The sequence below is a fragment of the Aspergillus tubingensis genome (genome assembly GCF_013340325.1).
Source record: "Aspergillus tubingensis WU-2223L DNA, scaffold_15, whole genome shotgun sequence".
Taxonomy (NCBI): Eukaryota; Fungi; Ascomycota; class Eurotiomycetes; order Eurotiales; family Aspergillaceae; genus Aspergillus; species Aspergillus tubingensis.
The window spans coordinates 206,597-233,199 of record NW_023336289.1 but is presented as its reverse complement, the minus strand read 5'-3'; the positions used below and the strand labels follow the sequence as shown (position 1 = coordinate 233,199).

Sequence of the window (26,603 nt, the reverse complement as noted above, 5' to 3'; positions counted from 1 at the left end):
TAAGCGCCGTGACCAGTTTGGTTGCTGAGGCCCGGAGCTCCGTCGGGCGAAGGCAAAAGTGGGCTTCATTGTAAACGAAGAAAAGTCTACGGTCATTGGTGTATATTGGAATAGTCACAACAGCAATCGCTTAAGATTCACAGTAAAACGGGGCGTGTATAGCTCCCAGAATCTTTTTACCAGCCAAGTTGGTCGGGAGCTGCGTCACTGATAAGCTGCGTCCCACTTGGCCCGAGCCGAGGATGAACCACTATCTCCTATCTCCATCTATCTAGTCTCATAGTTTCGGTTTAGTCGCTCGTTCCCACATAGGCGTTCCAATTTACATTGCCATCCTTGCAGTCATCCGTGATCGCTGGTCCAACGGCAACTGCAACCTCATAGCCATCCCGGACCATCACTATCCGCACCGGCCCCGTTTGCCCGTTGAACGGCACCGAAAAGTGATGGATTCCTGGACCTGACGCCTGAAGAATTGTAGGTTCGCAATATCCGATCTGGACGTATACCTCACAGGCATCGTTAACAGCAGCACTGACGAATACTCGGTCCTGGGCAAGTTCATTCGGTGGCATCACCTCCTGGCCCACATTAGGATCATTGCCCGTCGTGCCGTTGGCACTCCCAGCATAACTCGGATTTAAGCGATACCAATAAACCATCTTATCCTCCAAAGGCAGTGTCTGATCCGCCTGGTACATACTATTCATCCCGGACCCTCGATAGGCGGCGATGTAGTGAGGCAGCAGAGCTCGCCACGCATCGTGCGGGCAATCCAAGACGTACTTGGAAGATCCGTCAGGCATCCCGGGTTCGTAGATCGGTCCTATATAGTGGGATTCGCCGTAATCATTCCAACTGATGATCTAATCATGGTCAGCGGTGCCCAGCACCATCCGAGAATCACCTTACCTGGACAAAGGCCGGCTGCAGATTCATGACTTGCTCCCACCGTATATGCCACAAATCGTCCCCGCGCCATAGCCAATTCTTGTTCCACTGGGGCAAATTGGTGTAGAACCAGGGAGAGACAGGCATCATGTACGGCTTCCCGGAAAGGGCGTGCATCCATTCGCGATCGCTCGTCACGTTTTTGTTCTGTGCCCCCACCGGCCAGGCATCCCAGCTGAAAGCACCGTCAATGATATCCAGGTAATCCCTGAGTCTTGCCGGCCCCATATCGGGCCAGGATGGCATAAAGAAGCAATCAGCGGAACCTTTGATGTACGGCCAGTCGCCTGCATTATCAGCCCCTATAAATGTCGATACTAGCGGCTTCCCCTGATAGTGATATTGGGCACTTCGGTTCCGGTAGGTGTTGATCGTTGTGATCACCCGATCGGCCGGCCATGGGCCTCCGGATCCATAGTCAAAAGACAGGAAGAGGGAGAAATTCCTGACGCTCTCCGCTGCAGAGTACGCTTTCTCGAGGACATCATCGGTGTAGCTGTCCTGGGGAGCAATGTTCAGTGCAAAGCCATCGATATGAGCTTTTTGTGCCTCTCTAATGTCCGACTCCCACTGCTCGGGGGTCATAGCAGCGGCATTTCCAACCTGACACAGTCAGTGAGCCGTTCTTTCATGGATGAAAGGCAGAAGTACTCACGATGAAATGAGCGAAAACAGTCTGTGGGCCAGATCTGGCGAGCACCGGCGTTGCAACTATAAACCATGAGATTAGACAGCCGATCAGCATTTCATCCAGTGTTGAACATCAATTGGTGGGTTTGAAGAAGCTGAGTGGATGAGTTTCGTATGTAGACAACTGAAAGCAAAGTAGTGCTATCTTGAGCACAACATAAGCACGCCTAACTGTGTATACTTTGGTTTCGTATACAAATTCAGTCGCTAAGTGTCGAAGGTGCGGTCTCGACTTTTCCAAGCCAATAAGTACATGATACATAGGCGATCTACAATATAAACACACGGGATCACTCATACTTCTCCAAAAGGTATCCCTATAACAGGAACAAAGCAGACGGATACGAGAGCGACAGAATGAAGGGAAACAGCTTAATGGCAAGATCAAGCCGATCATTTCCCAATAGAATCAATCACAGCTTTCAGGAATGGGTGAACAATTATGAAATTTCGGTACAAACCTGGAGGTAATGGCGGCGGAGGACGGTGATACTGCTGATTGGGCGGTGGACCCGTCTGCTCAACAGGCGTGGAGGATGGCTCCAATATCTCTTTGGCATGACGGGTAATCCGGTCTAGCCAACGATCGAGGTGTTTCATGATGGAATTTGAGGAGGGAGACCAGGGCGTCGCGAAGAATCCGGCCAAGACACGAGTGAGCCGGCGGGAATGAAGGGCGTCTTATTGGCCCAAGGAGCAAGCTTCTTATTCGGTAATCAGAGGCACCCTCTTCAAGAAGTCACAGCGACGGAGATTTTAGGGCGTTCAGCCGGGTGCTGTACAGCTTCGATGACACGGGGAAGATAGAGATCATAAATGGCGGGGACCGGCTTGGCAGTGCACCCGAGAGCTTTTAGGCAGAAGTGCTTCATGTTGACAACTGTTGACAACTGTTGACAACACGAAGCATGAGTAACCCAAGAGAATAAATCGAGCTATCAATGCAGAATCATGCATCTAAAGTTAGACCCGACTCGCGATAAGCGACGGGCGAGATGAGATCTGCAACGCGGCCAGCTCCAACATCGACAAGCAACGACAGTGCAGCTGACAGGGCCCAGACCTTGTGCCTCCCAAAACTGTGTATTTGTATATTTGGGAATTACCTCATGTGCCATGTGCTATGTCAACATCGTGACGGGCCAGTTGACGAACTGTCTAATTGTCGAGGCCATTGAATGTTGTTGATAAATGACGTCATTTCAGAGAGAGCTCTCTGAAGCAATGGACTCTGGGTAGCACCAAAGGACAGTAAGTCGGGTCCCAAACGTTGCCTATCACTGCGTGCCGCAGGGTCGGCGACCGGCTTTGTTTCAAGCTTTGAACCAGAAATGGGGTACCATTGCTGGAGAGCATTGCAAGCATGACAGGCACCGACCTCACGGTGATGTCAGCTATGGAGGCCCCGCGAGAGGCGAGACAAATACCCCCATGCGCCCCGTAATCCTGCACCATTGATCCTTCTGCAAATCTTGTAATAACGAGTAAATATCCTTATTCACTTAAGATATCAAATCCAATCGCAATTATGGCCGCAACACAAGCTGCCAACCTCGTGGAGAAGGCAGTCGGACATAGCGGCAACGCCTCCGTCACCACGGATGTGAGCAATTATTATGGGGAGTATGGCCAGGAGACTGGTGAGAAAATTAAGGCGACCATCTGGACAGGAAAGAACCATGTCGAGGTTGGTAAGTAGAATCGGTATCGGCTTGGCTTCCTCCTTTCCTTTATCTGACCCTGTGTGATTAGTGGAGATGCCTAAACCACGAGTTGTGGATGAAGGAGACGTACTTGTCAAGGTGACTGGCAGCACTATCTGCGGAAGTGACCTCCATCTATATCATGGTATGTGTTCTGTGCCCGAGTATGTCTCGCCATTTTTCGCGGCGCTCTAACCGCTGTTGGTTCGTGCAGGTGTCATCCCTCAGCTCGAGAAAGGTGATGTCTTGGGTCATGAATTTTGCGGTGTTGTTGAGAGTGTAGGACCAGGAGCGAAGAAGGTGAAAAAGGGAGATCGAGTGGTGGCAGCTTTCCCCATTGCGTGCGGCGAGTGTCGGAACTGCAAGAAGCAGCTGACCTCCCAATGCGAACGCACCAACCAGAATTCTGTCACAAATGCCATGTATGGCAAACGGACGTCCGGTATATTACCCATTTCATACTATTTCTAATATCTTATCTCAAGACTTGCTGCTAACCTGTATCCTGGCAGGCATCTTTGGCTACAGCCACTTCACTGGAGGCTTTGCTGGTGGTCAAGCAGAGTATGTCAGAGTTCCATATGGTGATGTCAACCTCCTGAAGCTTCCGGATGATGTCCCAGACGAGAAAGCATTGTATCTGTCCGACGTCCTGGCCACTTCGTACCACTGTGTGGTCGACACCGGGGTAAATGAAGGCGATGTAGTTGCGGTCTGGGGTGCCGGGCCCATTGGTCAAATGGTGGCTAGCTTCAGCTTCTCACAAGGTGCCAGTAGAGTCATCCTCATTGATGGAGGAGAGGCGGCCTGGCGCTTGGATTTCGTCCAGAGCAAGATCCCGAAGCTTGAGACCTTGAACTTCACCAAGCTGCCCAGAGGGGAATCCATTACATCTCAGTTGAAGAAGATGGTCCCTGGAGGACCAGATGTTGCTTTGGATTGTACGGCGGGTGAGTACGCCAAAGGATGGGCACATTATTTCGAGATGCTCTTGGGCATGGAGACAGACACTTCAGAGATGTTGAACGAGATGATTACATCTGTCCGACCTTTTGGCCGCGTGGGAGTTACAGGTGTCTACGCTGGTTATGTACGTGACAACCACATTTACCTATGACTTTATTCAGTGAACTAACGACTACTAGACAAACCATTTCAACATCGGTGCTTTGATGCAGACAGGTGTCCGGCTCATTGGCAATGGCCAGGCTCCAGTTCAGAAGTATTGGAAGTATCTCCTCGAGCAGATCCAGAAGGGTGAGATCAATCCATTGGATATTGTATCCCATCGCGTCCGCCTGGAGGATATGGACAAACTGTACGAATTGTTTGATCATCGCGAGGGAGGTATCCAGAAGGTCTTTGTCCAAACCAAGCACTCAGCTCATCCCTCAACGGGATCGCCAGCTCTGGTTGATCTGTAAATGCTGCTTATACTGTCTAATGTTTTGTTTAATTGATGGACACTTCTCAACCTTGTACTTTACGTGACGAATAATGCAAATCACAAATATTCTGCCAGACGTCTTGGATTCCAGCGAATGGGGGTACGGAGGTAGTACTTGGTGGGACCCAGAGGGCAAAAAATAAGGAATGGAAGAAGGCAACCCGAAAATCAAGAAACGAGCGATGATCGGTGGAGGGAGAATTCTGTCAGTCACAACGGTCGCTTCCGCGAATAGCAGGCATCCCTATTGACTACGTACTTTTGAAGCACAGGTTACCAACTTCATATGTAACTTATGTCGCATACATATCAGCTGTGACTCAATTAATTGAGTGATAGGGAAGTTAACATGCAAGTCTCTGCATGGAAAAAAAGTCGGTCTGCCGCGTTCAACGACAGCTATCCAAAATCGGGCCGTATTCGCCTCCAAGGGATTCCGTTCATCGGCTTTTGAAACACTTACAATAAATGACTTCAACCATGAGCGCTCCAACTGCTGGCAATAACGCAGGCAAGTAACCAGGAAGAGTTTTCACCATACCCATCCCACTAGACTGAACCCGGCTAAGGAGGCGGATTTCCTCGACTGATCGTCGACAGGTTTTGGTTCGTGCATTACGACACTCATGGTTCGGATTGCCCGAAATGGACTAGCGTAATCTGATAAGATCAGACGACGGAGGGAGCAGTGGTACCGAATAATGCCAGCCATCATGAACCAAAACCCAGTGCATGCGGGTTGGAGGTGTGGGATGGGTCTTGCCTGCTCCGGTCTGGTCAAAAAGGGAGAAGAATTCCTGAAGGGTCTCTGCGACTGGAAAACCGTTCAACCGGTCAGAGGTAATTGGCTCCATCTTCTGTTCTAATTGCTCATCACAGGCCCCGTTTGATTTCATTTTTCATTTCGTTTGTCAGGGAGTACCTGGGCCATTGGGGACTCGACGCCGAATGTCCATGTTTCTATGTGTCAGCCTCGCTCCGTTATAACTGAGGCAAATATTAAGAGCATCCGCTTTTGCCATGTGCTTTTCGGTTTTTTCCTTCTGCTGGAGACAGTGGTCTTGCCAAGGAATCCGCGCTCATCGCGGGTGGAACAACCACCAACCAGAGGCTGGACGGGAAGAAGACCTGTACCCACATGTGCGGCCTTTGGGGGGGTGAGAGAATTTCGAGTCCCGTGGGATGGGAGGTGTAGAGTGTCATGATTGACTCACGACTTTTATCTCGGACTTTTCGTGTAATCGGCCATGCTGATGCGTGGAAAATGTAGAGTTCAAGTAGTACTGTCGGTAGGCAGCAGAGCAGACTCCGCGGTTCATATAAGGCTGACCGTCAAGCCCTGCTTTAGAATCAACTAATGGGCAACGACGCAATCCTGGCGTACAAGATTTACTCCTGGGGGAAGAATAGGTGGATAACGTACCCTAACCCCAAACAAGTCCGAGCTGGGTGATTGATAACCATCGGGCTGGCGCGGGACTGACGAATAATAGACGGGGGCGAGGAACGTCCCACCGTAACTCCGAAGTCGGTGAACGCGCACGATAATCTAATCTGATCCGATACCTTTTTCCCGGCCTTCTTTCCCCCTCTTCTTCCCTCGGTCGCCCTCTTGTTTTCATTTCTGCCTTACCTTCGTCCTTTCCTCTTCCATACCTTGTTCAATCCCTGCCCATTATTCTGTCTGCTTCGTGGCATAGATTGATAAAACACATTGCTGCTGCACGCCCAATCTTCTCCGGTGTGCTCTGCACCACACCTCGTCTCGCTTACCGGCTGAAGGGGCGCACTTCCGCTCTTCCGGCCGCCGAAGCGATCAAGTGACACCACCACTTCTTCTTCCTTCCCACCTGTTGGTCCGTTTCCCTCCCCAAACACCTCCCGCAACCCGCTCCTCGCGGCGAAAAATTATGACTGCTGACCACGACCCAGGCCACCTCTTACAATAAAAAGAGGTCTCCCAAATACCATGGCCACTCCAGCTCCCTCGCTCGCTCCTGCGCCCGGTCCAGCTCCGTTGGCACCCGCATTGGCCGCCAAGCCAGCCATCTCACCGTCTCCCGGTCCGGGCACACCCGGCTCCGTCACCTCCAAGGAATGGGTGATCCCCCCTCGTCCCAAACCCGGCCGCAAGCCCGCCACAGACACGCCCCCTACCAAACGCAAAGCGCAGAATCGAGCTGCCCAGAGAGCTTTCCGGGAGCGTCGAGCGGCCCGCGTTAACGAACTCGAGGACCAGATCAAGAAAATCGAAGACGACCATGAGATCCACGTCGTGCAACTCAAGGAGCAGATCTCGAACCTTTCTCATGAGGTCGATCAATGTCGGAGCGAAATGGCCTGGTGGCGTGACCGGTGCCACGCTTTGGAAAAAGAGGTCTCCGTCGAGCGCAGCGCTAAGGAAAGCCTTGTGAAGGAGTTCCGGTCCTCGTTGTCGGACAAGAATGCCTCTCGCTCAGACAAGGCACCCTTGACACGCATACCCAGAGACTCAGCCGCCGCTCAAGTGGCAGTGGAAAATAACATACACGAGGAGCGGGAGGAGGTGCCCCTGGGCTGTAGCAACTGCTCGAACGTGCACTGTCAGTGCATTGAAGATGCATTCAGTGGCATGCCCGGCATCGAGCGGACGTCAACTCAGTCAAAGCGTACTGATAACTCGAGCCAGTCTCGTGCCGAACCCGAAATCAAGCCTGAGCCAGAGGAGATGGAGATCGATTTCACAACGCGATTCGCGGCCCCCCATCACGTCCAGGATGACACTGTCACTAATGTCTCCTCGCCCGCCGTCGACCCTTGTGGGTTCTGCCAGGATGGCACGCCATGCATTTGTGCCGAAATGGCCGCCCAGGAAGAGGAGCGCCGCCGGCGGAACTCGTTTGAAAACAATCGTCTGGCACCCATCCAGAACCTGTCGCAGTTTACGCCGCCCCCTTCCGACGGCGACGTGCGGTCCGAGGTGACCCTCCCGCCAATTAGCCAAGCGACAAATCCTTGCGCCAATGGCCCAGGTACTTGTGCCCAATGTCTCGCCGATCCCAGGCGGACCCTTTTTTGCAAGACGCTGGCGGCCTCCCGCCCCGCCAGCGCTGCTCCCTCCGGATGTTGCGGCGGTAAAGGCGCCGATGGTGGATGCTGCATGTCGCGCAACTCCAACCCTCAACGCAGCGGGTCAACTCAACAACAACCACAGACTTCCAGCTCGCGCCGCTCGGCTACTCCGTCCCTAACTCTCTCCTGTGCCGATGCCTTCACCACCCTCTCCCGCCATCCGAACTTCTCTCGAGCCAGCGATGATATTTCCTCGTGGCTTCCCAAACTTCACACTCTGCCCAATCCCAGTCAGAGCCAAAAGGAGGTTATGCAACCAGGCTCCCGAGCCGCATTGGAAGTCGAAGCCGCCAGTGTCATGGGTGTGCTACGCTACTTTGATCGGAGATTCGCCGACAAATGATCTTCCTCTGCATTCTGTTCCTCTACCCTTTTTTTTATTCTTCTTGCCTCTTTCTTTTCGGCACCTTTTTGATTCTGCTTTTATTTCTCATGATACCCAAACCTGACTCATGGCATGTCTGAGTTTGTATTATACATACACACCTCACTCACACCTTCCTACCCTCATCTCATGGACGGGAGAGATAACCCCCTCCTCTTCCATAATACCCTCCTCACCCATTCATCTCCTTTCTCCTCCCCCACCCTCCACCCAGGGATTTATGAACCCTTCCCTTACGATCCGCCCCACCACAAAAAGTGACCATGAAGGAGGGAAACTGGAACCTCAACAACACAAAAATTCACTCATAAGAAAAATGATCAAAAAAGAGCCTAAAAAATAATAACGACCGGACTGCCAGGATTGTCTTGTCTAGAGACCGGGACGAATTGAAGTTCGTTCCATATGATTACATTTAGACGGGTGAAATGAAATAAATGATATGGCGTTTTTTTTCTTACTATCTATTTATTTCCCATATACTATATCATTTCGTGGTTCTAGACACTTTTTCTATACTTTTTTACTTGTATAGGCTGGGGTTTGGTTGAATTAGTAGAGTAATGGGTGGGCTATTTCGGGTTAATTACTACGACTTATTATACTATATTGATTGATCTAGAAGTGAGCAACAGAGTAGTGGTGACAATGTGGAATGAAGAGTAGGTAGATGTTGATTTGTATGATCTACATGAACAATATATAAATTGTAAAGATGACAGGCTCCAACGCCGATTCCATTCCGCTTGCTCCGTAGATATGACAACTGCAAGTAAAAACAATAAAATAAAGTACATCCCATAGCAGCGTCAGTTGGTATTGGTATTAAACGAAGAAAGGAACAACGAATGAAAGGAGAGGTCGAGAGTTAGAGAGGAGATCTGGGTGGAAGCGAAAGGTAGCCCGATGAGTGACTATTCATTAGAAGCGACCTCCGCTGGCCATCGACTCATCCTCTCCGGTCACACTGAAGCTGCCCATAAGACTGGCGCCCCAAATCCCGGCAATCCCCCACATGCCAATACGCCAGCCCCGGTATAATCCCTTGATACCCTGGCCCTGGCGTTTCCGCTGTACGACGGGCTTCTTCATGAGCTGGCGCGCACGATCAGTCTCCGGCGCGGGTGCCACTCCCTCTTCGTAGACGATGCTCCACATCGTGCCGATGATGCCGCGGTAGGTTTGAGGTGTAGGCACGATGGTCTCGACCTCAGTCGTCGGAGCCTCGGCAGTAGTGGGGGAGGATACTGAGCGGATGGTACCGCGGGACTGCTGCCGGAGACTCGGGGAGGTGAATGTTGCGATTTGCGCGCGACGAAGGACGGTTTCAAGAGGGAACCGGACTGCGAGCTCCAGGCCCGAGCTCAGGAAGGTGAAAAGACCCCATGCCGACGGGTTCAGCACGGGATCAATGGAAAGGTATGATTTCAAGACCAGGGGGGTTGTGTTGATGATGAAGTTAGGGAGACTGGAGTGAAGGATGGTGATCGGGATCAAGTGAGGGGGGATGGTGCAGTTGGGGGTTGGGATCTGGCGAAGAGCCCGCAGAAGCGAGCGGGGACCGTGAGTGGCCGGTGTGAGAATGAGGAATGTGCGTGCAGTGTCAATGGGAGAGAGAAGCATCGCCGACAGCGACGAAGAGATGAAGGACAGGACCAACGTCGCGACCGGGGCGGTGGACGTCAGGATGTCTGCGGTCATGGAAGAAGTTACATCTTCCTCTGGCAGGCCAACAATGGCGGAGAGCAGACTGCGGATGAAGGTGTTCAAGGTTGGGAGCAGCAGGGAATAGATGAAGGTCGCGTTGGTCGCTTTCCAGGGCGACGATGGCCCGCTGGTGCTCCACAGCTGGCCCAGCACCTCCATCAAGGAGGAGGGGTTCTTGATGGCCAAGGCATATCGAGATGACGAGGTCTGGGGTGGGATGTAGCCGCTCCGGTCGGTAATATGGCGTCGAGGCTTCCGGGATCGGGGAGTAGAGGGTGTTGGCACTGCGGGAGCTGCCGATGTGAAGTAGCTGCTCTCATCGTCGGAGGAGAGGGATTCCTAAGGATGCCCCAAGGGAACATAATGTTAGCTGGCTATTTCACACCCATGGCCATTGTCTGTGTCGTGTACACACATCTTCGTCGTAGGAGTCGACCTGACTGTCCAGCCCAGAGCTCCGGCGATCATGCATCGCCCATTGTCCCTCCGCAGAATCATCGGGAGCCACATAGGTCTGTAGAATGGTTTTGGCGACATCGAAGGGCTGGGCAGTTAGCACACCGAGGTATCGACGGAGTGCTTCGTCCAAGGCATCGCGAATCCAGCTGGACACCGAGGGGGAGTTGTCGAGGTAATCGGAGTAGTCCAGGTCGGGCAGAAGATCGCGCGCCGAACCACCAAAAACTTGAGTTGACGATGACGCATCGGGAGGGGAGGAGACATTGGAGGCGTCCAGACCGATTTGGGGAGGGATGTAGTAAGGACGGAGGGGATTTGGCCCATCCAGCGGGGCAGTCATGATGGAAGATATGAGAGGGAGAAGGGAGGGAATTAGTTAGTTGTTTCGGGGATAAGGATGGAAGGTCAAGAGGGGGAAGAAAGAAGAGCAGGTTGAAGCTTGCAATTCGGAGAAGAAGGCGAAAAAAGCAAAGCCGACGAATGAAGAAGCCCGAATTTCCCGCCGCTGTTCGGCTTCGCCTTTTTTTCGTGCCCCAGGATTCGCTCTGTTGCTCTCTCTCTTCCTCTCCACTTCTGCTGGTCCGCTTCTCCTCTCCTCTCCTCTCCTCTCCTCTCCCCTCGCATTGCGCTCTCTAAAAGTATTCTTTTTATTTCTTTAATATCCCTCCCTCCTCTCCGTCTTCTCCCAGCATCCCTGCGCCATGTCGTTCTGGAAAGAAGCGTGCCTGAACCTGCGTCATGCCGTTCCCAAGGCCGGGAACAGCATCGGTCGCACCCAATCCAAGAGTTTCCTCACCTCTTCCTACTCGACTCAGACACCCCGAGTGATTGCCTCAAGCAGACTGTCCATAAACGCCCGGAGGAACTTCCCGAGCCAACAGTCATGGATGGCTCGCCGCAGCTTTTCCGTCACGGCCGGTGCTCAGCACGGCCATATCACGCCGCCAAAGCCCGGGGAGGAGTGAGTCATCGCGAACGCTGGCTTCGTACACTACCTATACTAATGTTTAATGCGCAGAATCAATGTGACGTTCATCGACAAGGATGGCGTGAAGATTGAGCTCCAGGTCTCTGAGGATGACAACTTGCTAGATATCGCACAGGCAAACGATATCGAGATGGAAGGTGTGTAATGCCAGTTATCGGGGATGCGCTGAATTATAGGGGCATAGTGACTGACAAACACGGGAAACTTGCAGGTGCCTGTGGTGGCTCATGCGCCTGCTCGACTTGCCATGTGATCGTTGAGGACCCGGACATGTTTGATAAGATGGAAGAGCCGTCGGACGACGAGAACGACATGCTGGATCTGGCGTTCGGTCTGACGGAGACCTCCCGGTTGGGATGTCAAGTGGCCATGAGCAAGGACCTCGATGGTCTCGTGGTCCGGCTCCCGTCGATGACTCGAAACTTGCAGGCAAGCGACTTCGAGCCCAAGAAATAAGAGAGCTTTGTACGAGTATATGCGAGAGGCGCCCGGGGATGAGGGACGGACTGTATGATTATCCAAGCGCATACACTGGGGAGGGGTTCCAGGTCTATCTATGGTTATTGTGGGCTCATTGGTTTGTAAACGAACGTGTCTCTATTGGGTATACCGATCTCCATTCACTTTTTGGCATGAAAGTACCTGTAAATAGCATATCACTTTTTAATCCAAACACTTGAGATAAAATGAAACAGAAACAACAGTAGAGCAACCCCTCAAACGCCCAAGGTATGCCAGGTCTTGAACAGCGAACAGAAACTTCTCGTAAAACTCCTTAAGCCTCCTCGATCTTCAACGGCTTGCCCTTCTTCCCGCTAATCAGGTCCAAGAAGCCCTGCTTGCTGACTTCGTTCACGGCCTTCTCGCGCTCGCCGATACCAACGGTACCCTTCTTGCGCTCTGCCTTGGCTGCTTCCTCTCCGCGCACCTGAGCGGCGCGGACGGCATTGAACAGCTTCACCACACCACGCTGGGCAATCTTGCGCAAACGCTTCTCCTCCTCAGCAACGGCACCCGCCTGGCCACGCTCCAGACCCATGACATCGCGAACACGGCCACGGTCCAGCTCTTCCTTCTTCTCCGCACGCAGCTTGGCCCGCGCTTGCCGATCCAGCTTCTCCTCCGCCACGTCGGTGCTCTTCTGGGCGGCGGCTTTGCTGCGCGCCAGCACGGGGTCGTCTCGAACGGATGTGGGGAGTTTGGTGGACAGAATCTTCGCGATAGAGGTGGAGAAGGCCGAGGGATCATTGCGCTTGGAGACAGCTCTGCGACCCGTTGTCGCAGGTGCAGAAGTATCGGAGTCGGCACCCTCTTCATCGTCAGATCCTTCAGAATCGATTTCTGACTCAACATCACCATCCTCCTCGTCTTCGTCGGCTTCCTCCTCGTCGGAGCTTTCGTCTTTCTCCGCCGCTTTGCTCTTCGTAGAGGCGCCAATCGACTTGGTCTGCTTCTTGGGCTGCTTCACTTGAACTTCCTCATCGTCGGAATCGGCCAAGTTGACAGCCTTGAAATCGGTGGGTTCATCGTCTTCGGACTCTTCTTCGGAGCTGCTGTGGTATTCGCGCTGCTTTCTGAACTTCTTCTTGGGACCGGCCTGCAACGACTCGAGGACCTTGCGCTTTTTCATGTGGGGAGGCATTTTGACGGTTGATATTAACTATTTCAAAAATTGACTGGAAGAAATATAACTTAAACCCGAATGTGGGAGGAGATATGAAGTGGAAAATGCAATGAACTTGCATTGAATCCCGAACTTTTTTTCCCAGCAATTTTTGGGTCCCTCGCGGGCGGCCAGCAACGCACGGCTGTGATTGGCCGCGGGGCTCTCCGCATCGCTTCGCCCGCGCAGTTGGCCTCTCAGTCCATCGATTCATCCAACTCGCTGCATCCTCCATTCGTTTTATACTGTCGTCTCTGCCACCTTTCACGAACTCTGGCAGCAAGCGACGCATATTTTAATTTGTACATGCTTTAATTTGGTTTATTCCCTTTCAACAAGAATACCCCCGCCATGGTCCTTCAGGATCTCGGGCGGCGAATCAACGCCGCTGTCAATGACCTGACTCGCTCCAACAATTTGGACGAGAAGGTGAGAATCAGATTCCTCTTCGCTGGCTGATGTATGTACTGACCGCAAATAGGCCTTTGATGACATGATTAAAGAGATCTGCGCCGCTCTGCTTTCCGCCGACGTCAACGTTCGCCTGGTCCAGTCCCTCCGCAAGTCCATCAAGTCCAGCGTCAACTTTGCCTCTCTTCCTGCCGCCGTGAACAAGAAGCGTTTGATTCAAAAGGCCGTTTTCGATGAGCTAGTTTCCCTGGTTGATCCCCATGCGGAGCCCTTCCGTCCCAAGAAGGGCCGCTCCAACGTGATCATGTTCGTCGGTCTGCAGGGTGCCGGTAAAACCACCACTTGTACCAAGCTGGCCCGCCACTACCAGATGCGCGGCTTCAAGACTGCCCTCGTCTGTGCCGATACCTTCCGTGCTGGTGCTTTCGATCAGCTGAAGCAGAATGCCACCAAAGCCAAGATCCCCTACTACGGTAGCTTGACGCAAACCGACCCCGCCATTGTGGCAGCCGAGGGTGTGGCCAAGTTCAAGAAGGAGCGTTTCGAAATCATCATTGTCGATACTAGTGGTCGTCACAAGCAGGAAGAAGAGCTCTTCACCGAAATGACCCAGATTCAGACCGCCGTCACCCCCGACCAGACCATTCTCGTCCTCGACAGCACCATCGGTCAGGCTGCCGAAGCCCAGTCCTCTGCCTTCAAGGCCACCGCAGACTTCGGAGCCATCATCATCACCAAGACGGATGGTCACGCCGCAGGTGGTGGTGCTATTTCCGCCGTCGCTGCCACCCACACCCCCATCATCTACCTCGGTACCGGTGAGCACCTGATGGACCTGGAACGCTTCGAGCCAAAGGCCTTCATCCAGAAGCTGCTGGGTATGGGTGATATGGCCGGACTGGTGGAGCACGTACAAGCCGTGACCAAGGACTCGGCCTCCGCCAAGGAAACCTACAAGCACATCTCAGAAGGTATCTACACGCTGCGTGACTTCCGCGAGAACATCACCTCCATCATGAAGATGGGACCCCTCTCCAAGCTCTCCGGCATGATTCCCGGTCTCTCCAACCTGACTGCGGGTCTCGATGACGAAGACGGCTCCATGAAGCTCCGTCGCATGATCTACATCTTCGACAGTATGACGGCCGCCGAACTCGACGGCGACGGCAAGAATTTCGTCGAACAACCCAGCCGCATGGTCCGTATCGCCTGCGGAAGCGGTACCACCGTCCGTGAAGTGGAAGACCTGCTCTCCCAGCACCGCATGATGGCCGGCATGGCCAAGCGTGTCGGCGGACAGAAGAAGCAGATGCAGCGCGCCCAGAACATGCTCAAGGGCGGTAACAAGGAGCAGCAGCTCGCCGCCATGCAGAAGCGCATGGCCGCAATGGGTGGTGCCGGCGGTGGTGGATTCCCCGGTATGCCCGGCATGGGCGACATGGCCAAGATGATGCAAATGCTGCAAGGTCAGGGAGGTGGAGGCGGCGGTGGTCTGCCCGGTCTAGGTGGAATGGATCTACAAAGTATGATGAGCCAGATGAGTGGGTTGATGGGCGGTGGCGGTGGTGGTGGTGGTGGAGGCCGCGGTAGAGGACGGTGATTGTGATGATGACGATGATGCACGCATTTCGAAACTCCTTTTTGATTCATGTTTTCGCGTTGTTACCATTCCATGATTATATTACTACACCTGTGTCTCCGTCTCTTCTTTTCGTTTGATTTTTAAGAGACTGGGGATATACGCCTTGCTTCAGTTCAGTCATCATTCACCTCATTCGTCGATTGTAACTAGCATATGATGGTGTTGGGCGTGACTTGATTTTACTTTTGCTTATCTTTTTTTTCTTTTTCGCTAATATCTGAATGGCCCTCTGGGGCATCAATCTATACTATGGAAGCTTACTTATCTTTGTGTCTTATAAGATATATACCATTAACATTATATATCATAAGTCAATAATAGTAGATTATTCAAAATATATTATTTTAAGAACAAGAATGCCAAACACCACCGAAAGAAGCGAGAAATATATTAATCCTAGTTCAAACACAGACCCCATACCAATACGATACCAATAAATCAATCAATCCACCCTCTCCACCCGTCTAACTCTATCCAATACCCCATAGGCCTGCTCCAAGACAAACGAGCGCACACGACCTACCGTTTCCTCAACCCGGCCAATCACCGTCTTAACAGCTGCATCCCACGTACTATCCTCCTCGCGATCATCCAAGAGGAGCTTACCCGGCGGGAAGCGAGGGTGTTTCCAGGTCGACGCAGAGGCAACCACTGCCTCCTGACCAGACAGCGGCACAGCAAGAGAGTATTTCCAGATCAGGTCGGTATTGACGTAGAGGGAGTAAGTGAAGACAGAGCTGGGGACGGAAATGGTTTTGCCAGAGCTGGTGGTGATGAGCTCATCTTGGACGTCAATGTCGATGAGACCGTATTTGGTGTTTCCGTCGGGGATATATTTGATGGCGACGTCTTCGTCGTCGTCCTGGCGGTAGGTCCGGATGGGGAGGTAGAACATATTGAGCGGGCCGACACAGAACTCGTGCAGTCCCTCGCCTGCTGTGTTGGGGAGGAGTTCCTCGTGGGTGAACTCGAGGTCGGGGTCTGGGAAGCGCGTGGCTCCGAATTCGTGACGGTCCCCGCTGAGGAGGACGATGCGGACGCCGAGTTCGCGCTCGGCGCGCCACATGGCTTCGAAGACGGTGCGGCGTTCGTTGAGGAATCCTCCCCATGTGTCGGTGGTGCCGACATGCCAGTTTTTGGTGAAGGGGACGCTGGAGGCTACGATTTTCCAGCGGACTTCGGCTGGCTCGGGACGGGCGAGGAAGGCGAGGAGAGACTGGAGCTGTGCGGAGCCGAGGATGGTGGAGTTGGGTTGGGCAGGCTCGGAGCGGTAGGTGCGCGTGTCCACCATGAAGAATGAAGCTGGGCCATTGATGAATGAGAAGTAGGTGGTGTTTTCGGGCTTAGCAAAGGGTGTTGGCGGGATGGGAGGGTTCGCGCTGACGTGGTAATGGATGTAGGGCTCCGCGGCGGCGGGATATGGCGCCGTTGTGTTTCCCTTGGACCAGTCATTCTCGATCTCGTGGTCATCTAGTGTGTGAATCCAAGGGAGACTATCTTGGGCTTTGTTCCATGACGGGGAGGAATAGACCCGGCGGTATTCGCTGCGGTAGTGAGAGATCGAGGAGCCAAAGCGCTGAGGCACATCGACGTAAATGAAATCACCTAGGAACAACATGAATGCTGGTCGGAGCAGAGACGGCAGTCGATTGACCGTCTCTGTCATCATCTCAAGCCCCGGGATGCGCAGTGGATGCGATAGCGGGTTGTAGGGGAAATTCGCCTTCATGCAGCTCGACGTGAGGAAGCTTAGACGGTTGGCTGATTTAGAGCCGGGCATCGGTGCGGTGACGAAAGAGCCCGTCAGATTGTTGGACAGAGAATAGCGGTACGCGGATGAGGGCTCCAGGTTCTTGATAGTTACGGTGGTTGTGAAGTCCGTCGCATCCGTCAGCGAATAAATCACGCCTTCTTCTGTCCATCGCGAGGGGTCCTCCTCCGTTGGCTGATAGTATACGATCAAGGGCAGCTGAGCCGGGTCGGGTTCACGGACCAGCAAATTCGCGGTAGTCGGAGAGACGTAGCCGATACGAGAGAAAGCAAGATCATTGCTGGGGTAGAGGATGAAGCCTCGTCCCACGAAGTCTAGGGTGAGGAGGGCGAGGACAACGTTGATTAGGACGGTCAAACGCGTTGACAGCGGTAGTCGGGGGGACGGCAGCCCAGTCAGCAGGACCTTGAGGACGCCTTCGGTTGGCGGCGGAGATCCTATAGCAAGTTACTCTGTGTGTCTTTGAGGAGGGTAGAGCCTGCTCATGTTGAGCCTACTTACTGGAAGCATGTTGAGCATCTTTATCGCCCTTGCGCCGGTCGGTATTGCTCTGGTCGCCCGGCCGGCCAAGCGACACCAATGAAGCTAGGTACACAGCTAATAAAGTGACTATAAGGGGTGGGAAATGATGGCCAGGGATCTATATAGCTCCAATTAGCTACCATGATTGCGTAGACCATGAAGAACAGTCAACGCACCCAGCGGAGAAAGAAGAAGGCTGTCGCTCGGAGGGCCGCGGAGCTCGTAGCAGCAGCTACGCGGGGAATAGACACCATGGCGTCGAGAAGCTGTCGACACGATCTACGCGGATGAAGAGGAATCAGAGCATCACCAGCTCATGCAGCTCTTCCAGAGAGACAGACGAGAAGGAGAACAAGAGAGGTAGTTAAGGGAGAAGAAGAAGCAATTCACAGTTAGTCGAGTAGATCAACTGATTAATCCGAAAAGGCGGAACGGATGAGGCGCCGCAGCGATGACGACATGCTCTCCAACCCAAAACAACATCAAGCCACCAAGCCATGTATAAGTCAGTTGTTATTCTCAATTGCTCTATAACTATATATGCAAGATGTGGAAGTAGCTGCACGCTATGTATTTATCGCTGCTGCATCATGTCCCGAAGAAGATTCATCAAGCTGTTGGCCATGGGTCCCGAGCGCATCATACGCGCAACGTGTAGCACCTCCTTCATATTCATGCTCAAGCTCATCGCCGCCGCCCATTGCCAGGGCGCTTCTCGGTCTCCCGGTTTCGAGTTGAAGTATTCCCAACCCATCACGCCTCCGAAGTTGGGGAAGCGTTCAACTAGCAGACCTAGGATCGGCCCGATCTTTTCCAGTGGTACATAGCCCTGCGATCCATTCCCGGGATTCGTCAACAGCCCGTACACCACCCGGTTCGGGGCCCAGCCCTGTGCAATCATGGTAGCATACATCCGAGGGTCGTCTGGGTGACCCCAACCATTATAAAACTGGGTATTATACCAGCTGATTTTGGAGGCTCGCTGTCGCTCTAGCTCGCGATAGTCGAAGCCGGACAGGTTGCCCATACCCAACATGGCCGCCGCCACTGGAGCCAACGTAATGATGAAGTCGTCACCCATGTCGAGCTTGAGCCGGTCGATCAGCCGGATAATGCCCGACAATGACATCTCTTCCTCCACATCCAGATCCAGCCCGTCCAGTTCATGGCGCCGCACCATGTCCCGCAAGGGTTGATAGTATAGTTCAAATTTCTCCTCATTACCGTCCAGGCAGCGGAATGAGCCCTGCGCCGCGCCTCCCAGGAGTCCCATGACACGAACCCCGCTCTGCTTCACGGCGGGCACTTCGGCCCACAGCGGTTCATACAGCGGCATATGAGGGGGATCATTATTGAGAGTAATGTGCTGTGGATCGGCATTGAGGTGAAAAGCGGCCAGGATGATGTGGGTGACGCCAGTATTGTTGTCCAGCAGCGGCAGCATGGAGCAGTACTGGCCATCAGGACAGATCGTCTGATGATAGAGGATCACCCGAGGGCGCTCGGGTTGCGGAGACACGGGAGGCATCTTTGAAGTTGGCCCTCAAGAGGAGAATTAAATCACTTGCTGGTATAAAAGAAGAGCAAGAGTGTGTAGGATGCGCGCAATGGCGCTCTTTGATGGTTTCAGCGGGGAATGGGAGCCATGCGTAATCCGTCAATGAATGGCCCACTGATTAGCCGTTCAGGTCTCGCCTATCAGTTGGGATGGATGTGAAACCCTACCTGCAGCCAAATCGGAAGAGATCAAAAGGCTGCATGAAAACAACCCTTCATGGCAAGCATATGCAGTGAATCCTAACTGGAGAGGTCTTGCTTTGATCATGCGCTCTGTTGGAGACTCTTTTCTGTGTCACCTTCTATGTGATTATGTCAGCATCACCGGATTTGTTGGCCATCAACACCAAATCAATCACCAACTATTCAATCCAAACCCTTGCTACACAGATATGACAAATCAAGAGCCATACATGCTATTCCAGTTGCCACTGTCTGTCAGGTTGATACTACAGTCTGGGTGATAGACATGGACAAGCTTGAGATTCACTTGTGTGTACTCTGTAGATTGAAGCAGTTCAGGGAGCTCCGCAACTCACTTCTTCTGCGCAAAGGCATTGAGCACGTTTCTTTGAATCTATCTCCTCATGTACTCCATTAGACTTATCGTTCTAATCTCTTTCATAATCTCTTGGTCCCCAAGCCATTATCGTCCTCGCCTTCATATCTATTTATGTAGTAAATAACTAAGTAAATATAGTCTCGGTGGACCCCAATGCGGAGCTACATAGATCGCGCTAGTCCTCATTGAGCTTTCGCGGCTCTTTCTGCCTGAGGATACAGGCCAGCAAGGACGGGCCAAATGCGGTTCCTGCCTGCCTGGGGCTGCCATGTTTGACGGGATCCTCCATCCATCTTCCACTCTTTCTCCCATTCAAAGCAATTGACTAGTCGTTAACTGACGCGCATTTTCCCTCTCGATCGCCTATCCTTATCGGCTCATTTATCCACCACCCCTATTCTCCGAAGAATCGATGATGTGCCTGATTGGGACGTGAAGTTGTGACCGATCTTATCGCATATGTTACCCTGATCAATAAACAATCCCAATCGTTTCCGCCGTCATGGACACGACTTCCCACGACACCGTCGGCGCGTCCACGCTGGCAACTCCCCTCTTCATGCCTTCATCGCCACCGTCTCATCCCGACCAGGGAGAGAGCTATTCTCCGGTCAGCACAAGAAGCTTCCGTTTTAGTTCGCACGGCGCGACCGGCGCAGACCTCGATGACGCGCGTTCGCCGCAACGCCGCTCCCCCAAATCCTCCAGAGCGTCCTCTCTCGAGCGCGCCGCGAACGAGATCGATGCCCGTCTAGCGCAGTACACAGTCGACTTCAGCCAGTTTCCGAGCAACCACGCGCTGGATGAGGAGCCCCTGGAGGAGTTGAGACTGCCACATGAGGACAACTTATCCGATGTCGGTGGTCCGGATGACTTTACTGCCAACTTGGAGAAGTATCTTATGGGGGAGGATGATACCATGGACCACAAGCATTTCAGCATAGACCACATGGAGCGCGACCTGTTCGAGCCAGAACTCCATTCCGATGCTGAGCACGAGTCAGAACCCGAGCCGGAGCTGCAGGACGAACTTCCCCAGCCGCAATCCCAGCCACAGATCCAGAGACAAGAAGCGAAACAACCCCAGCAGCAGGAAGACTCCCAGAACAACTCTCAATTGCACCAACCAGCGGTTGAAGATGAGCCGGAGGTCAGCGGATACAGTGAATTTGGGCCTCCTGTCGACATGTCTACCCCGTCGCATCTGCTGCGTCGGGCCGGCGGACTGGGGAAAGATATAACGCATCTCGAAAACATTGAAGAAGACCCGGATGACGAGATGGAGGCGACTACAACTACACCCTCCGTTCGCAAGCACAAGCGTACTTCCAGTAAGAACGAGAAAGACGTGACCGAGGATCTGCGCCGGCAGATTGCAGAGCTCAAGGACGCGCTGCGCGAGCGTGATGAACAACTTGAAAGGAACCACAGACGTGTTTTGGAAGCAGCCTCTGCAGGAGAGCAAATCAAGCACCTACAAGGGGAGCTACAGAGAAAGTCGGAACTGCTCGAAGAGCTGTACGCTAAACGCAGCGACGAGACACTACTTCGCGAGCAAATCCAGCTTCTACAAAAACAAAACCAGGAGAAAGAGTCCTTCCTCCAGAAGTCTACCATGAACGCATCCGAGCTGGGCACTTTGCAAAAGCAGATGAGTGACATGCAGAAAGAGCTGCAGAGTCGAAGCTCGCACCCCGATATCGACACCGAGCGCCTAGAAACGATCGCCTATCTGCGCCAGCAATTGGACTTGGCTCAGGAGCAGCTGCGAAAGCGCGACGCAACCTTGGACGAGACAATGGCCAAGCTGAAGGAGGTTACAACCGCCAAGGAGCAGCAGCTCCGGGAGAAGAATAGCGAAATCGATGGCCTCAAAGCTCAGGTCAGCGACAATCTCCTAGAGGTCGAAAAGCTGGAAAGGGAGCTTGACCGTGTCAACCAGGCATACGAGACACTTGAGGAAAGAATCGCCTCTCTAGAAACCAAGAACCGACCATTAGAAGAGAAGAACAGCACGCTGGAAGCCGATCTGACGCGCGCACAGTCGCAAGTCACCGCGCAAGAAAATGCCCTCAAAGCCATGGCAGCGGACCTCCCGCTCGAGACGGGCAACACCTACACCGAGATTCTAGAATTGATCAAAGACCTCGGCCAGCCCAGCGTTCGACGCACACCAGACCCCTTCGCCAAGGACAAACTCCCCCAGGACCAAGACACGTCCCAAGACTTCGAACTCAAACACTTCCACGAAGAACTATTAAAGCTCCAAACCGAACTAGCAGAAGCCACCTCAGCGAAAACAACCCTCGAGCTACAACTGACCCGCTCGCAAGACCAAGCCACCGAAGCACAAACCCTCATCCACTCCATCGAAACCGAAAACACGCGCCTAACCAAACGCGCGGACGAGCTCAAATCCTCCCTCGATAAAGCCCAACAAGAGCTATCCCAAGCCAACGAAGAACGCACGCGGGCCCTGGAAACCATCACTCGTCTCAAGAAGGAACAAGAGGACCTCCAAAACGCCACCCAACAGCAACCCAGCCCACCCCCATCCCCTCCAACAAACACCCACCAACACCAACCCCAATCCACATCCACGTCCACGTCCCAAATCCAAACCCTCCAAACGGAACTCACCAACCTCCGCGCCACCAACACCAATCTCCAAACCCTCCTCACCAGCACCACCAACCGCGAAACCAAACTCAAAGCCCACATCCTCACCCTGCGCGACCGGCATCACACCGAACTCCGCGCGCAGAGAACCAAGATCGAGCACCTCGAATCCATCATCGCCACGAAGGACGAAACCGCCGCTGCAGTCGACGAACGCATCGCGCGGTCCGTCGAGAAGCGCGAGAAGGAGTGGCAGCGGCGCGTGGATCTCCTACTCAAGGAGCGTGAGAGGATGAGTCGTGCGTTGATGTGGTCGTGGGGTGAGAAGGAGATGGGGAGTGTCAAGGAAACTGATAAGGAGAATGTCACTGTCGATGAGAAGGGGAGGAAGAGGCAGGCGTATCGGTATAAATATGCTACCGGGGTGGATGGAGAGGTGAAGACGAAGTCGTCGCAGTCTCGGTCGGGGTCGAAGAGAGCTTGAGCAGCTTAGCTTGGTTCATTTGAACTCTACGGTTTCTCTGGCTGATTGCCTTCTTGTGGATCTGGTCGTTTGTATGTTCGTGTGTTCGTTTGGCCTACCTACTTGCTAATTGTGTGGGATTACGGTATTACTATCTAGGACTGGGGTCTTTTATGGTGTCTCGGGTATATACATTTACAAACGGTTGGGCTGGAGGTGCCGGTGTTGTGTTGTGTGCTGTATAAGGGGGGTATGGCTTTAATTTCTTGTCCTGTGGCGTTTGGGGTTGTTTCCGAATGGTCGGGTTGAGACGTACATAAGACGGTAGTTAATCTGATCCTACATTTCAATCGATCCAAAAAAAAAAAAAAAAAAAAAAAAAAAAAAAGAGTATAATATATGATGATTGCATAGTACAGAGAAACTAGTAAGCAGAAGAATAAAATCATAATAGTATTCAATCAAATAGTATATGGCAAGAAAGGTAAACAAAGGAAAAAAAGAAGCGTGCTAGTATACATTTTATATCAATCATGAGCCAATAAGAACGTGATAATAGAGCCGATTAAATCATAGCCAGTCCGACCCGCAGACTTCAGTTCAAAATGCGTACATGCCGTGGGCACTAGTAGTTCGCGTGGTACCTCTATACGTGTTTCCATCGGCGAAGATGTCTTCCGGTTCATCAACAGAGGCCCCAGACTCGCGGATACAGTCTAGACTGGATGTTGTGCCGAACCCTCCACAGGTGTTGCTGCGGGGCCGTCGGGTGCTGGAGTACACGATTTCGACGTCGTTTCGACGCCTCCGCGAGGGCATTCGACGGTGGGTGTCAAAATACGATCGACGAGCGTAACGGCTTTGCTGGGGATGGTACTGGCTTTGTGTGTGTCGCGGGATCTGGCATGCTTCAAACCGGTAGACTTGGCTTCGTCGTCCGCTCGAACGAATTGAGTTTTGGCGTCTAGATCGCCCGTGCTGCGATAGAGAGCCATGGTAGCTGTGATTCGGCTGTCGTGGTGGAATCGGAGGTACAACCGGGGGTTTGGGCCGGGAGAAGTTGTACTGGCTAGTTATTGGAGCTGTGTGTGACGTCTTGGATCTCTGAACCCTGAGTGGCTCTGGTGCGACAACTTCGGGGGCATCAGCTGAGCTGCTTGATATTGATCGTGGAAGCGTGCTTCCTTCGGACCGACTGGTTTTAAGCTCAGGGTTACTGGTCGTCATGGAGAATATAGACCTCTCCACAGGAGGAGAGGAGGGGAATGGAAGTTCCACAGGGGAAGATGCCAGTGGGTGTCCAGGGGCATATTCCCTTTTGGGAGTCGGCGGTGGCTCGATGTTGTCTGTTGAGTGCTCCTCTGCTAGTTGCTCAACGTCCGCAACAGCATCAGGACCAGCGAGAGCAAGGATGTCAGGGTCCGATGACAACGATATCTGACTTGCGAAAACCTTGGGAAGGAGTCGGAAAGGGGATCCAGAGGTATGGTGCCTTTGATGTCTGAAATGTGGGGATCCCGGGAGTTCCGCCAGTACAGCCTGACGATGAGGGTCGTAAGGAGTCCTTAACGTGGCTTTGGGAGGTGTAACTGAGAAATTTGAACTGGCTTCGGAGTTTGTTCCATCCCTGGAAGATTTCTTGGATGGCGTGCCATCAACGGAGAGTGTAGTTCCAGAGTATATGCCTGAGCCCTCTGATTCACATTTGGTATCGAGCTTCAAGTGGGGTTTCTCATATACGGATGCAGGATGTTCAATACTACCAGCTTTACAAATGGAGTTGCTGCTTGATGACAGGTACAGGTCTCTCCCAAATGTCACATCAGGCCTGCGGCAAACGTGATATATGTCATTTTCCAGACTGACGTGGCTTCCCATCGTTGAGCTGGCAGACATCTTGTCATCGCATGTCGATAATTGTGGCTTGTACACCCCGAGAAGGGATATGTCGTACGGACGCTCGCAGAGTTCTCTTGAGCAGAAGAAAAGACACACAGTCACGCTGCTGCGAGTCAGTAAACACATCGAAAACTGGGTACAGCAGACCTACAATGATATGATAGAAACAATCACAGAAGCCCGTTGAAGCGCGCAGCTGATACCGATCTTCCAGAAGTCACCACCACCATCATCCGCTAGACAGTACACCTGCTGCGAAACCACCACTAATCCTGCTGCGCTGGCCGCGATCCAAATGAGTATCGTCAGTCGCAGGATGTAGGTACAAGCGGCATTCAGCAAAGCTTTCTGACTCGCGAATCCTACAACCTTGTTGTATTGCCAGGCAAGCAGGCTGTGGAGAGCGACCAGAGGAACAGTGAAGAATGACTAGTATCCGTCAGCATCTTTACCGGCCGTCCAGGTCAAGGCAAAGACTTACAGCGACAAGAGCCAGTACCAAGCTCGGGGTCATCTTTGAGTCCACACGGCGGATCCCATACAGGTAAAGCACGATGGCCCATTCAATGAAGGAGTCGAAGAGCATGACATATAACGAGATGAATATCACCACCTTGGTCCAAATGCCTCCTTTTGGGGAGGCTATCGAACGGTTGAACATGATGGACCGTGTCGAGAGTAGCTGGAACCAGCTGCGCAACGGCTTTGGTTAACAAAACTCGCCAAGCATCCAGTGGTCTGAGAGGTTAGTGATGATAGAAATCGATGTGTCGGAGAGGATAGGTAAGTGCAGCCCATAAAGAACATGTGGGTGGTTGACGCGACGGAGAAACAATGGAAGAGAAGCAAAACAATGGGCTATGGCCGACTAAAAGGATGTATATGCTGAATGAGAGGCCTCGCGCGTGAACGCGGAGGGCCGAGGGGTTGGAATGGGCGATTCCGAGGCATGCCCACTAGCAGAATAGGGAATTGGTAGGAATATGGCCTGTAGTGTTTGTTGTCACTGCCTGATATGGGAGAGCTGTCCTTGAGGAATGCACACTAAACGGGCATCCGCGGCCATTGGACCATCGCGCGACTACTACCATAGTTTGCCCCTAGTATTCTCCTGTTGAGTGTTAGTCATCGGAGGTATTATGCACATCCTTGGGATTCAATTGCAAATTGTGTTCCATCAGGGATCGAGTGGTAGCCCTGTGTCTGAGTACTAAGGCGAATTTTCTCCTTGAGAAAACCGCGATTGAATCCCAGCGTCATCATCGCGTGGTAAACGCGGGTTGTCAAAGCTAAAGTGGGCGCAGGTAGTGAGACAGAGCGGTCAAGTATAGAATGCAGGATGCGATGCAGAATCCAGGGCTGCAGATAGATAAGGCTAGGGATGAGCGGAGAGCCAAAGGGGACTCCATCGCCATGATGTGGTTGAAGGCGAGGAAAGGGATGGGACACGTGATGGGCAGCAGACTCACAGGGAGTCACTCGCTCCAACTTTCTCGCCTTTTCTCCTCTCTTCCCTTCTGCCCCTCGTCTCATCCTACTTATTCTGCCTCGTTTCCCCTCTGGCGAGGTTTCTGCAAGGAAAGACCCTACTACAAGTTTATTTATAAGGGCAACCAAGTAACGCCGACACACAGAAGCATGAAGGGCTGGGAACAGGACCCGATTTCTCTACTCCCTGAGTCACTTCATACCAGTAAAATGGGTTTCCTATAGTTCTCAATTGATTTGGGCCAGCAGGGTGGTGTGCAGGTGGTTCATTTGCGCTATGGCGTCATCGCCTGCCTTTATTAACCCTAGAAGATCCATGCATTGAGGCCTCCGAAACTGATCTATAATTGGCCATGTCCTGTAGTACTATTTACATTACTCAGATTGAATGCAGAGCACCCGGTAGGCGTTCAATTTTGAGTTATGATGTTCATAAATAACGGAAGAGGTGGAGCTGAATCTCACCTGACGCTATCCACTCTCACCATTCGGCAATCTAGCACTATGCTCTCGACGAATGGCCTGAACATGTTCCCGTTGACTATTTTTATCGCTGGGCTCTAAG

General features: G+C 52.7%; 11 protein-coding genes across 11 annotated transcripts; 5 read left to right on the top strand and 6 right to left on the bottom strand.

Moving 5' to 3' along the window:
* Positions 1-290: 290 nt before the first annotated feature.
* Positions 291-2,241, bottom strand: AtWU_10905 (glycoside hydrolase family 71 protein; the record flags this gene model as incomplete). The annotated part of the gene is made up of 4 exons (XM_035506007.1): positions 291-866; positions 913-1,554; positions 1,607-1,662; positions 2,103-2,241. The coding sequence occupies 4 exons, from the start codon at positions 2,239-2,241 to the stop codon at positions 291-293; spliced, it is 1,413 nt and encodes a 470-aa protein (XP_035361900.1).
* A 928-nt stretch (positions 2,242-3,169) lies between these two features.
* Positions 3,170-4,768, top strand: AtWU_10904 (zinc-dependent alcohol dehydrogenase; the record flags this gene model as incomplete). The annotated part of the gene is made up of 5 exons (XM_035506006.1): positions 3,170-3,332; positions 3,394-3,489; positions 3,559-3,786; positions 3,857-4,434; positions 4,490-4,768. 5 exons carry the CDS (start codon positions 3,170-3,172, stop codon positions 4,766-4,768), a joined length of 1,344 nt encoding a protein of 447 aa, XP_035361899.1.
* Positions 4,769-6,760: 1,992 nt separating this feature from the next.
* hapX (bZIP transcription factor HapX) lies at positions 6,761-8,245 on the top strand (the record flags this gene model as incomplete). The annotated part of the gene is made up of 1 exon (XM_035506005.1): positions 6,761-8,245. One exon carries the CDS (start codon positions 6,761-6,763, stop codon positions 8,243-8,245), a length of 1,485 nt encoding a protein of 494 aa, XP_035361898.1.
* A 963-nt stretch (positions 8,246-9,208) lies between these two features.
* Positions 9,209-10,793, bottom strand: AtWU_10902 (mitofusin complex protein UGO1; the record flags this gene model as incomplete). The annotated part of the gene is made up of 2 exons (XM_035506004.1): positions 9,209-10,333; positions 10,410-10,793. 2 exons carry the CDS (start codon positions 10,791-10,793, stop codon positions 9,209-9,211), a joined length of 1,509 nt encoding a protein of 502 aa, XP_035361897.1.
* A 361-nt stretch (positions 10,794-11,154) lies between these two features.
* Positions 11,155-11,897, top strand: AtWU_10901 (ferredoxin family 2Fe-2S iron-sulfur cluster binding protein; the record flags this gene model as incomplete). The annotated part of the gene is made up of 3 exons (XM_035506003.1): positions 11,155-11,414; positions 11,472-11,578; positions 11,653-11,897. The coding sequence occupies 3 exons, from the start codon at positions 11,155-11,157 to the stop codon at positions 11,895-11,897; spliced, it is 612 nt and encodes a 203-aa protein (XP_035361896.1).
* Positions 11,898-12,216: 319 nt separating this feature from the next.
* Positions 12,217-13,083, bottom strand: AtWU_10900 (rRNA-processing protein RRP15; the record flags this gene model as incomplete). The annotated part of the gene is made up of 1 exon (XM_035506002.1): positions 12,217-13,083. The coding sequence occupies one exon, from the start codon at positions 13,081-13,083 to the stop codon at positions 12,217-12,219; it is 867 nt and encodes a 288-aa protein (XP_035361895.1).
* Positions 13,084-13,455: 372 nt separating this feature from the next.
* Positions 13,456-15,115, top strand: AtWU_10899 (RNA-binding signal recognition particle subunit SRP54; the record flags this gene model as incomplete). Its single annotated transcript, XM_035506001.1, has 2 exons — positions 13,456-13,533; positions 13,586-15,115. 2 exons carry the CDS (start codon positions 13,456-13,458, stop codon positions 15,113-15,115), a joined length of 1,608 nt encoding a protein of 535 aa, XP_035361894.1.
* Positions 15,116-15,599: 484 nt separating this feature from the next.
* AtWU_10898 (alkaline phosphatase family protein) lies at positions 15,600-17,704 on the bottom strand (the record flags this gene model as incomplete). The annotated part of the gene is made up of 3 exons (XM_035506000.1): positions 15,600-17,365; positions 17,430-17,568; positions 17,627-17,704. 3 exons carry the CDS (start codon positions 17,702-17,704, stop codon positions 15,600-15,602), a joined length of 1,983 nt encoding a protein of 660 aa, XP_035361893.1.
* A 320-nt stretch (positions 17,705-18,024) lies between these two features.
* On the bottom strand, positions 18,025-18,978 carry AtWU_10897 (putative class III chitinase; the record flags this gene model as incomplete). Its single annotated transcript, XM_035505999.1, has 1 exon — positions 18,025-18,978. One exon carries the CDS (start codon positions 18,976-18,978, stop codon positions 18,025-18,027), a length of 954 nt encoding a protein of 317 aa, XP_035361892.1.
* Positions 18,979-20,071: 1,093 nt separating this feature from the next.
* On the top strand, positions 20,072-22,672 carry AtWU_10896 (putative spindle pole body associated protein SnaD; the record flags this gene model as incomplete). Its single annotated transcript, XM_035505998.1, has 1 exon — positions 20,072-22,672. One exon carries the CDS (start codon positions 20,072-20,074, stop codon positions 22,670-22,672), a length of 2,601 nt encoding a protein of 866 aa, XP_035361891.1.
* A 579-nt stretch (positions 22,673-23,251) lies between these two features.
* On the bottom strand, positions 23,252-25,211 carry AtWU_10895 (uncharacterized protein; the record flags this gene model as incomplete). Its single annotated transcript, XM_035505997.1, has 3 exons — positions 23,252-24,653; positions 24,702-24,979; positions 25,032-25,211. The coding sequence occupies 3 exons, from the start codon at positions 25,209-25,211 to the stop codon at positions 23,252-23,254; spliced, it is 1,860 nt and encodes a 619-aa protein (XP_035361890.1).
* Between the last annotated feature and the right edge of the window lie 1,392 nt (positions 25,212-26,603).